This window comes from Poeciliopsis prolifica, unplaced genomic scaffold, assembly GCF_027474105.1.
Source record: "Poeciliopsis prolifica strain line A6 unplaced genomic scaffold, Auburn_PproV2 SCAFFOLD106, whole genome shotgun sequence".
In the NCBI taxonomy this organism is placed as follows: domain Eukaryota; kingdom Metazoa; phylum Chordata; class Actinopteri; order Cyprinodontiformes; family Poeciliidae; genus Poeciliopsis; species Poeciliopsis prolifica.
This window is the reverse complement of record NW_026562481.1, coordinates 873,947-885,130: the sequence shown is the minus strand read 5'-3', so window position 1 is coordinate 885,130 and position 11,184 is coordinate 873,947. Positions and strand designations below refer to the sequence as shown.

The following is an 11,184-nucleotide window of genomic DNA, read 5'->3' as shown; positions in this document are numbered from 1 at the left end:
ACAAGTTGATCTTCTCAGTGCAGTGGAGTTCAACATAATTCTAGATTTTTGTAATTCTTGGAGTACTGATGTAATATTTTAAATGTGTGTTTTTCTTCTTTTCTTTGTTCTTGTGAGTAAAATTGTTTTGTGTGGAATTTGGAAAGTACTGCAAGCAAATTGTGCCTCAGGAATAATGAAGTATTTCAATTCAATTCAAGTATTTCTGTTCAGCTATGCTTCTCTCCTAAATGAAAGAACTAAACAACTGATGTTACTGTTAACTTTCTGCTATTTTTTCAACTTAGAAAAATTACTCTTGGATAAGAACTGCTGGATCTTGTTGTTGCTTCTGCTCTGTCATCTTAAACTGCCCTGGTGCTGAACCTGGCAACACTAAACAAACACAAGCAGCATCCTTCCTGATGAAGAGGAGTTGTCCTATTATAGTCACATCATGCACGCTCAGTATGCTCATTCAGGAGAACAAATTATTGCAGAGTTGGTGACTTGATATATTTCCACGGGTTTCCATGCTGAAAGGTTTTTGTATATGACTCTGTAACTTCTAAATAGTTTATATTTAACCTCTGCAGATTTCTTAGTGTCCTATATGTAATTATCCAAAGTGTTTGAAAAAAAATAACATCTCCTAGGTAACCCTAGACACATGTAATAAACATAAGTGGTCATTAATTAAAAGGTGCATTTTATATTTAATATGTTTTGTAAAGAGTAATTGGTGAATGTTTTAGGTAAAAGGTAGTCAGTTGTTTGAAATATAGATTTGTGGGATAATATTCTGCTTAAGCTGCTTCTCCCTGTGGTGAAACACGTTGGGTAAGTCAGATAATGCTTATTGTTGGCTGGTGGCCTCACCCAAAGTGAATTACAGAAATGTTTATGGGTGTCTACTCTGAGTGGTGAAACTGATTAGAAGTTAACAGCAGAGGAAAATCACTGATTGAGAATTATTTATAGTTCAATCAGGGTCTGTTCAACCTACTTTCTATTTAGGCTACAAACAGCTTTGGCTTGTCGAAGGGATCAGGAGATGTGAGTTATTGATTAGGGGATCAAGCAAATATACATCAAATATACAGATCAATGTTTAAAACCCATCAGTAATGGACAAAAGACAATTAAATACCCATTATGGGGATAAAAAACATTTCATATAGAAAAGGGGGTGTTTATTTAATTCCCTTTTGGTGATATCTAGGTTAACTTATGTCAAGTCAAGTGAATTTATATTTCAGCAACAAGGCAGTTCAAAGTGCTTTACACCATAGATCATAATACAGAAACAAGATATGAAACATCAAGAAACATTACATTTCGTCAAATGCCATCATCAAAATCATCAAGCAAATATATATCACATACACAGATCAATGTTCCAGTTATTGTGAATCAAAAGCAACTCTAATCAGATGAGTTTTAATCTTGATTTAAGGTTAAAAACTTAACTTAAAGTCAGGTCAGAGTGATGACCTGAAAACATGAGGCATTTGGAGAAACTGTTGATCTTCCCATTGAAAAAGCTGCTTTGGAACCTTGAACTGGCCATAACTAGCTAACAAAGGTGGGATGATGTTTTAATTCTGTTTTTAAAAAATTGAATCACTTTGAATTTAAATATTGAGGCAAGAGGCATAAGCTGGTTGTGCTGAATATCTGGTGACAGCCTTATAGAAAAAGATGGTATTTCCTCAATGTTCGGTCATATCTAATAAATTAGATTTATTTCAAAACAAATTGACCATGTAATTTGCTGTCTGTAATGTTGCTTCCATAAATTTGTTTAGTTTCTGTTAAATGACTAACAACCTTTAAAACACATTTATTTTTTTATTTTTGTGATGTTTATTGCATTTTTCTAATTTCAAATATATAATGCTCATTTTATTATTGCTATAACTATATTAAGTGGAAGAGGTTATGTTCCACTTAAGGAGATGTTGGCTGAAGTACTTAGTTTTATATAAAAAAAGAAAAAAGCGGCATCGGTTTACTACACCGACATCAAATAGTTGATGTTTGTACCACCAGAGGGAGACAAATCTGCCGTCTAATAAAGAATCCAGTTGGTTCCTATTTAAATGATTATTAGTTCAGCTTTCAGAGCTAAATTTGGATGAGGAAAATAATTAAATAAAATTTTAGTTTCTGTTCACCCTGGGAGTCATGTGAAAGGTTCATATCTTCAGACGTCATCACATGATTTTTTTTCTTTGACTCACCAGTTAGACCAGTCTGACCAGTCAGAGCATGTACTGTTCACTGGGCAAGAAGCAACCGAAAGCTCTAATCACTTCATCATTCCATCATGAACCATTTCATATCAAGTTTTCATCTGCGCTATTAAAATTTACTAAACTCACAATGACATTCTATTTTTCGTGTGTTTTTGGTGCTCAGAAAAACTTCAAGATGTCTTTTTTTTATTTTGATATTATCTGACCGAACCTGCTACCCCTCCTACCTGACCCGCCTACATTACAGGTGCAGCTTCAATTGATTTCAGGAAGCAGCTAAACTCTGTCACAGTCGGTTGGGTCAACACTTCAACTCGTTGGGCCATATGAACAAACTGTAAGTTTGCTTTGTTTTATAATTGAAATGTGTCTTAACTCTCTGTCCGGTTTGTTTCTGCTCTCTGGTGTCTGGAAAACATGTTCACCTCTGGTTTCAGCACAAATCTTAATAACTTCCTTCCTTTTCTTTCTGCTTGTCCTCAATTTCTTCATTTTTCAGGAGTTCAGTTTGATCTAGCTTCAGTTTTTTCTCATAGTGAAAGTAGAGTTAAAAATGTTATTTTGTTCATTCAACTCCTCCCAGCAGCTGAGATCTAAAATGAGTCTTGGTTTGATTTGAAATTCTCTGAAAACTAGCCAGTAAAAATAAGTCTGATGTTTTCAAAAGTTGAACTGAGTAAATGTGTTGGATTGATGCTTCCAGTATGCCAACATGGACCTGTTGGCAGGTCCATGTTGCAGAAGCAGCAGAGTGACAGCAGCCTGTGGTTAGAGCTGTGGGTTCCAGCAGGACCCACAGAAAAAAAATCACCAACTTCCAACACATTTCCAGCTGTTTCCCACCAGATGACCACTGAGAAGAATGAAAACTTTGCTCAATGTCTCTATCTAGTGGCCTGACAGTAGAAGTGCAGCAGCTGAAGGTAGAAAGAGCTGCAGTGGATTCAGCAGCATGGATCAGTGTGAGGACAGAGAGGAGGGAGTCCCTCCCTCTAAAACCTCTCTGTGTGGGGAAGATGAGAGCCAGAGCAAAGGTCAGAGGTGAGTCACCATCTCTCAGTGTCCTTTTCACACAGCGTTCAAACTGCATCAGGCCCAAACGGTGATGAAGCTGCTGCTCCTCTTTGCTGCTTCATCCAGCCTGAACAGAGCAGCTCAGCCTGGTATCAGTGTTTCTTCCAGCCAGCAGGTCCATGTTGCAGAAGCAGCAGAGTGACAGCAGCCTGTGGTTAGAGCTGTGGGTTCCAGCAGGACCCACAGGACAAAATCACCAACTTCCAACACATTTCCAGCTTTTTCCCACCTGATGACCACTGAGAAGAATTTCAACAAAGCAATATGTAGCACAGGTATAGGGTATAGACTACTACACAGGATTTGATTGGCTCACTGTGTGGATCTGTTTGCTCATGACAATATGAATTTAGTATGTGAACACAAAACTGTGAATTTTAAATAGATACTGTTGTTTGCACTGTGGAAATATAAAAAAGTGAAGCTACATGTGGTTAAATTGTGTAGTGCATAATTTCTGCACAGTTATTGTGTATCGTTCTGTATTTGCAAACAGAATAGAAAATTTTACTTTGTCCAATTTCTCTGTTTAAAAAGAACTTACATGCACTTAACAGCAACACTAACAAATTATGTTTTAGTAATTTTAATCATAGCTTCTTGAAATGATAAGCCCTGCCCACTATAAAAGTTTTCTGTTATTTTAATGTTTATATTTTTTTCTTAGGATGGAGAAAGTCACACTTAAAAACGAGGATAAATCCAGGGACCTGTCCTACAAAAGCCATGATTCAAAGGATATGTGGTTTGATTTTAAATCAGATCATCCTCCACCACCAGAGAGGTGAGCTGTTTCTAACTGCTGCAACTATGACCACTGATTCAGCCTGAATGTTTTTGTTCTGACCAGGTGGAATGAACAGATGTTGTTGGAGGCGTCCTGGATGCTTCTATATCATGTTGAACAGCTCTGGTCTTGTTGATTTTGGGCCTCGTTGAGTTATTAGACATTTTTTTCTTGTTAAAGGGAAATATTTGACCTGGACTTATCTTACTCTGATTGGGTCACTGTTCCAGAGTATGTAGAGGAATGTTTATTTCAACTAATATGGAAACAACAATAAAATCATGATAGAAATAAGATTTCATTCAATAATTCCTTTCCCCTGTGGTTTTACGTTCAATGTGACATTATGATATATTGTGGATATTATCTGTAATATCAACAACATGGGTAAACCTTCAGCACAAAAAAATGTTATCTGATTCAGTTCACCCACATATATCCCTTCATGGACATTTATTATTTGGATGTTGTGAGTAAAATGTGTGTCCACATGTCTGTGTGGCTAGATAATATGTGAGTGAATTTTTCATGGTTTATCCACAGAATGAGCCAGAAGATATCAGAGACTCCCAGTGGTCCATCTGTCCACCAAAATCAAACGCAGCTGGACTCTATATTTATGGTCCGTACAACAACTATTTTTCCATGGATTCTTTGCACAGTGTTCTCCACAATGCACAGACATAGGACTGTCACTCTGTGCAACAAATAACAGCTATTTGGCTGCATGATTTTATCCTGACTTCTTCATTTATTATTTTGTTCCAGTTACTGAAGGAAAACATTTTCACTTTTGTGACAAACGAGCTGAAGAAGATCCAGAAGGTTTTGAGTCCAGAAGACCCAGAATGGTCAGATTGTGAGACAGACAATGAGGAGTTGGAAGGTGAGAATGAAGAGCAGAGGAAGAGTAGCAGAGAGGCAGTGATGAAGATCACAATGAACTTCCTGAGGAGGATGAAGCAGGAGGAGCTGGTTGAGCGACTCCAGTGCAGTAAGAGAATCTATACCAAGATTTAACCTGATAATTCAGACACTTATTCAATCTAGTGTTGATGTCTATAGAATAATATATTAAGTAGACCATCAATAACTTTCCATAAATAATTCTTTTCACTCAGAACATCTTACTGCAGTTGGTCAACATGAACTTAAAGCTGGTCTGAAGAAGAAGTTCCAGTCTGTGTTTGAGGGAATCAGTAAAGCAGGAAGTCCAACCCTTCTGAACCAGATCTACACAGAGCTCTTCATCACAGAGGGAGGGACTGGAGAGGTCAATGATGAACATGAGGTCAGACAGATTGAAACAGCATCCAGGAAACAACACAGACCAGAAACAACAATCAGACAAGAAGACATCTTTAAAGTCCCACCTGGAAGAGATCAACCAATCAGAACAGTGATGACAAAGGGAGTGGCTGGCATTGGAAAACAGTCTTAACACAGAAGTTCACTCTGGACTGGGCTGAAGGCAAAGCCCACCAGAACATCCAGTTCATATTTCCATTCACATTCAGAGAGCTGAATCTGCTGAAAGAGAAAAATTTCAGCTTGGTGGAACTGATTCATCACTTCTTTAATGAACCAAAGAAATCTGCAGCTTTGAACACTTCCAGGTTCTGTTCATCTTTGATGGCTTGGATGAGAGTCGACTTCCACTGGACTTCCACAACAAGGAGATCCTGACTGATGCTACAGAGTCCAGCTCAGTGGATGTTCTGCTGACAAACCTCATCAGGGGAAACTGCTTCCCTCTGCTCTCCTCTGGATAACCACACGACCTGCAGCAGCCAATCAGATCCCTGCTCAGTGTGTTGGCATGGTGACAGAGGTCAGAGGGTTCACTGACCCCCAGAAGGAAGAGTACTTCAGGAAGAGATTCAGAGAGAAGAAAGAGGCCAGCAGGATCATCTCCACATGAAGACATCACGAAGCCTCCACATCATGTGCCACATCCCCGTCTTCTGCTGGATCACTGCTACAGTTCTGGAGGATGTGATGGAGACCAGAGAGGGAGGAGAGCTGCCCAGAACCCCTGACTGAGATGTACATCCACTTCCTGGTGGTTCAGACCAAAGTGAAGACAGTCAAGTATGATGGAGGACTGATCCTCACTGGAGTCCAGAGAGCAGGAAGATGATCAAGTCTCTGGGAAAACTGGCTTTTGATCAGCTGCAGAAAGGAAACCTGATCTTCTATGAATCAGACCTGACAGAGTGTGGCATCGATATCAGAGCAGCCTCAGTGTACTCAGGAGTGTTCACACAGATCTTAGAGAGGAGAGAGGTCTGTACCAGGACAAGGTGTTCTGCTTCATCCATCTGAGTGTTCAGGAGTTTCTGGCTGCTCTTCATGTTCACCTGACCTTCATTAAGTCTGGGGTCAACCTGAGGAAGAAAAACAATCGGTGTCCCTACATTGTTCCACAAATCAAAAATAATATCTCTACACCAGAATGCTGTCGACCAGGCCTTACAGAGTTCAAATGGACACCTGGATTTGTTCCTCCGTTTCCTCCTGGGACTCTCACTGCAGACCAATCAGAGACTCCTGCAAGGTCTGGGACAGACAGGAAGTAGCTCTCAGTCCAATCAGAAAACAGTTCAGTATATCAAGGAGCAGATCAGTGAAAATGTGTCTGCAGAGAAAAGCATCAATCTGTTCCACTGTCTGAATGAACTGAATGATCGTTCTCTAGTGGAGGAGATCCAACAGTCTCTGAGTTCAGGAAGTCTCTCCACAGAAAACTGTCTCCTGCTCAGTGGTCAGCTCTGGGGTTCATCTTGGTGTCATCAGGAGAAGATCTGGATGAGTTTGATCTGAAGAAATACTCAGCTTCAGAGGATGTTCTTCTGAAGCTGCTGCCAGTGGTTAAAGTCTCCAACAAAGCTCTGTGAGGACGTGGGCGGTTTTTGTTCATCTGTGAAATATGTTTGCCTATTTATATTAAATCGGAGGATATTAAAACATATTTAATTGAACTTTAATATAGTCATTGTTGTAAGCTTTGAAATTGGTAGTTTTGTCAAAAGATTCATATTGATATAAAGACTTTGCCATTCTTTAGTAGGACAAAAGTTGTTGCAAATCCACTCCTTTGTTATTTTAGCTGTGCTTTGGGTCATGTGTTGTCGATGGAGAACCTTCAGCCCATGAAGGTTTACATGCAGGATTACTTTAGAAGGTTTTATATGGTGTGCTCTAAGTGGCATGCCTGTTTAAAAACATAATGTTGGTTGTAAAAAACTGCACACTTTTTGGCAGTAACTCCAACATGTCATTGGAAAAGAGATTAAGACAGATTTTACTAAACCAAACTGCATACTTCATTCATAATTCTAAATGTGAAGCACAATGCTAATGTAATTTTATTTTTATTTCTAATCAGCTAGTCTAGACAAAAAGTTAATTCTGATGACATTTATGTTGTCATTCCTCAGACTGAGTAACTGCAACCTTTCAGAGAGAAGCTTTGAAGCTCTGTCCTCAGTTCTCAGGTCCCAGTCTTCACGTCTCAAAGAACTGGACCTGAAAGGCAATAGTTTGAAGGATTCAGGAGTGAAGTTTCTATCTGATGGACTGAAGAGTCCAAACTGCAAACTAGAGAAACTAATGTAAGTATCAGAAACCTGGATCTGACTTCCTGTTCATGAAGGATTTCTTCTCTATGTATAACATATAACATTTAAATGTTAGATATTATAACATATATAAATGTTATACATGTTGTGTATTTACCATTTATGTAATGTGTAAATGGTAAATACACACTGGAAATTTCTTTTTCCTGCTTGTTCCTTCAAAAATTTCAAAGCACAGTTTTACTTAATGTTTGAACTAAAAAGTGTATAAAGAAATGAGTGTGTGTCTTAAGATTACCCTTTAAACTCCCACGCCTCAAAATGTCTGGCTGGCATTTTGGAAAAAAATAATTCACATGAACAATTTCTCCATAAGAAAAATGATCAAATGAACTTGTGATGTGTCATTGTTTTACAGTATACTGTCTTCTCAAACAGTGTGTGAATAGTGTGAAATAAAAGACAAAACTCTAATAGATTTTAGAGTTTTAGAAAATAAAACTCTGTCAAAGAACATAAAGGGTAGATTTTGTCAAAAACAAAATAAATCAGCAGTGTAGAGTTTTTTAGTCTTTCTCTCTCAAAATTCGACCCAACACTAAACTATATAGAGTATTAATACTTTTGTAAGATGGAGTACCAGGATATTAAATTATGTTTATTGATTCTGTTATTGCAGCTTGTCAGGCTGCCTGATCACAGAAGATGGCTGTGCTTCTCTGGTATCAGCACTCAAATCAAACCCCCATCATCTTCGAGAGTTGGATCTGAGCTACAATCATCCAGGTGACTCAGGAGTGAAAATGCTTTGGGCTGGACAGAGAGATCCACATTGGAGACTTGAAACACTGAGGTATGGCAAGACCTTAAACCGACCGCTGAAGATGACAGGTTTGTTCTACTTGTCACTGAAGCAGCAGATTTTTTTCTGCCACTACAAAAACAGGAAAGCTCACAGTCTCGAGGAGGACTGTATTGTCCAGCTATGGACACACCCACAAACATATAAAAATAATTCATTTTTATATATGTTTTCAGTTTAAAAAAAACTGCAAATATATAAATAGATATATTGTCAGCATTACCAGTCAGCATTCTCAGCTGACTGAGAATGCTGACTCATTCGTTTTGTCTTTCAGGGTGGAGCCTGCTGGTAACCGATATTTAAAACCAGGACCATTTAGATGTAAGTTTGTTTCTGTTGTTGATTCATGACATAAAATCAACTCATCCACAACCATATATCAAAGTATCAATAAATTTGTCACATAATAAACCAGTAACTGCACTCAAATTGTTTTTTCTCTCCATCAGATTCATGTCAGCTGACATTTGACCGAGATATAATCAACCAAAACCTCCAGCTGTCAAACAACGACAGGAAGGTGACAAATATTCAGAAAGCTCAGTCAGATACTGATGATCTAGACAGAAGAAATATTCCTCAGCTGCTGTGTGGAAATGGTATCAAAGATTGTTGTTATTGGGAGGTTGAGTGGAGAGGAAAAATAGAGATATCAGTAAGTTATAGAGGACTCCGAAGGAGAGGACTCACTAATGACTCTGTGAGTGGAAAGAATGAAGACTCCTGGTGTTTGAGTTGCTCTGATGACGGTTACAGCGCCGTTCATTATAAGAACAGGAAACTCATGTCATCAACCTCTTTTCCCACTGTTTCTAACAGAGTAGCAGTCTATGTAGACTACACTGCTGGTAGTCTGTCCTTTTACAAAGTTTCCTCTGACTCTCTAATCCACATCCACACCTTCAACACCACATTCACTGATACCTTGTATCCTGGATTTACAGTCCTACCGGGTTCCTCAGTGTTCCTGTGTTGAGTCTTAATTTCTTGCCTTCTGCACCGTACTCGATGGTTGACGTACAAATTGTTCATTTGTTTTCGAGTTACTGCGGTTGTGACATATTTAGGTTTGAGGTCTAATGAGTGATACACCTTCCTCAGCCAATTCTTTGCAAGTTAAGGCTACATGTAGACTGATAACAAATTAAGAACATTTATGATTAAAATGCTGTCAGAATGGTTTATAAATGAAAATACCATCTGGTTATTGATTTTTGCAATAGGGATCAGAATTATATGTCTGTAAACTACATTTTATATAAACAGCTCTCTTCACGTCTTTTGTACTGCTAAAAATGATCTGTGTTCTTACTTGTGTTTTATTGTAAGATGTTGACCTCTGATGCTTGTACTTTCTCTGTTCTTATGAATATTGCATCGTAAATATATGTGCAGTGCTACAAAAATTAACTTCAGGCCAGATTTTTTCTCCAGCTTTTTTGGCGAACTCAAATTATTCAAATCATCAAACTATATTTTTATAACAGACATAAACAGAAAGTAAATCACAAAACTGCTTTTAAAAGGTGATTTCATTTATTACGGAAAAAAAGCTTGGGAAAAATGGGTGTGAATAAAACTTATTTAATCATTCTCATTGTCCTTCTTATCATTATTAACAGTAGCATGTTAAGAATTCTATCTATCATTCTTAACATTAATATTTTCACCATTCCTGTTTTACTTATGAATTTTTACAACTCAAAAAGTCTTTAAACAAACAGGTTCATGTACATATACCATGAATATTCACAATCACACAGACATGTAAACACACTGAGCATGAAGTGCATAACAGAAATTAAACCCAAACTTCTTCATGTTACAGATTAACTGAAAGCATGTTTTAAGAACAAATTAAAAGAGAAAACGTTAAGCTCTTTATTCCATGTAAAGCAAACTAGAATCTGTGGGCCCAGATTTTATTTTATGCATTTTTCATTGTTATATTTGGTTTATGTGACGATTATGCAGCTGACCTCCGAGGGACATGAAAACCTGTTTAACTTTCCAAGAGAGAAATCCTACATTTGAGTTTACACGAACCTGGAAAGAGGTCACACTGCTGTATTATAGAAAATAGAGGATTTGCACATTTTAAGCCTAATCCAAGCAAACAGTTAAAAGAGACAATAACCCAAACTCTGCGAAATAATTTCCTGATAAAGAGAAAATTGCTGATCTATGAGAATTTCCTCCCAGATGCAGATTTGTTCATACTAACATTTTCACCTGACTTTGCCTCATTAATGACTAAATGAGGTCAAAGGTCACTCTGCCATTGCAATGACATCTGCAGGACGAAGCATTGAATCTCTATGTATCTAAAATATTTCTGAAGACACTTGTAATCATTGTTTGTTGTACTCTGTTATGCATGTCATGATTTTTCTTATTTTTTAATATGTATAAATAGGCCACATTTGGGTAATTTAGACTAACTTCCCACCGGCCACTATTGTTGCATGAAATGTAATAATTCATAAATATCATGAGTTAGGGAGGACCAAGGATTGAAATGCATGCACTTATTTTGCAGGAAAAAATGTGGTATTAAATGGGTTAATGTGAAAATAATTATTAAACACGACAGCAGTAGAAGATGAATATTTACGTACAGTTAGGGCCAGAAATATTTGG

At 37.7% G+C, this 11,184-nt stretch overlaps 2 protein-coding genes across 2 annotated transcripts; both read left to right on the top strand.

Moving 5' to 3' along the window:
* Nucleotides 1-760: 760 nt before the first annotated feature.
* On the top strand, nt 761-5,539 carry LOC129354230 (NACHT, LRR and PYD domains-containing protein 3-like). Its single transcript, XM_055023746.1, has 7 exons — nt 761-819; nt 2,485-2,574; nt 3,130-3,278; nt 3,979-4,095; nt 4,642-4,720; nt 4,867-5,092; nt 5,220-5,539. The coding sequence occupies exons 3-7, from the start codon at nt 3,190-3,192 to the stop codon at nt 5,537-5,539; spliced, it is 831 nt and encodes a 276-aa protein (XP_054879721.1). The 5' UTR covers nt 761-819; nt 2,485-2,574; nt 3,130-3,189.
* A 1,324-nt stretch (nt 5,540-6,863) lies between these two features.
* On the top strand, nt 6,864-10,137 carry LOC129354241 (stonustoxin subunit beta-like). Its single transcript, XM_055023751.1, has 5 exons — nt 6,864-6,991; nt 7,539-7,712; nt 8,359-8,532; nt 8,819-8,865; nt 8,994-10,137. Exons 3-5 carry the CDS (start codon nt 8,483-8,485, stop codon nt 9,518-9,520), a joined length of 624 nt encoding a protein of 207 aa, XP_054879726.1. The 5' UTR covers nt 6,864-6,991; nt 7,539-7,712; nt 8,359-8,482; the 3' UTR covers nt 9,521-10,137.
* Nucleotides 10,138-11,184: the final 1,047 nt, after the last annotated feature.

What these genes read in the sequence shown, in the direction of transcription:
- LOC129354230 (XM_055023746.1), top strand. Translation starts at nt 3,190, where the DNA reads ATGGATCAGTGTGAGGACAGAGAGGAGGGAGTCCCTCCCTCTAAAACC. An exon ending in AGCCAGAGCAAAGGTCAGAG is followed by an intron (nt 3,279 to 3,978) that starts GTGAGTCACCAT and finishes TTTTTTTCTTAG; the next exon opens with GATGGAGAAAGTCACACTTA. An exon ending in AGCTGGACTCTATATTTATG is followed by an intron (nt 4,721 to 4,866) that starts GTCCGTACAACA and finishes ATTTTGTTCCAG; the next exon opens with TTACTGAAGGAAAACATTTT.
- LOC129354241 (XM_055023751.1), top strand. Translation starts at nt 8,483, where the DNA reads ATGCTTTGGGCTGGACAGAGAGATCCACATTGGAGACTTGAAACACTG. An exon ending in TGGAGACTTGAAACACTGAG is followed by an intron (nt 8,533 to 8,818) that starts GTATGGCAAGAC and finishes TTTGTCTTTCAG; the next exon opens with GGTGGAGCCTGCTGGTAACC. An exon ending in AAAACCAGGACCATTTAGAT is followed by an intron (nt 8,866 to 8,993) that starts GTAAGTTTGTTT and finishes TCTCTCCATCAG; the next exon opens with ATTCATGTCAGCTGACATTT.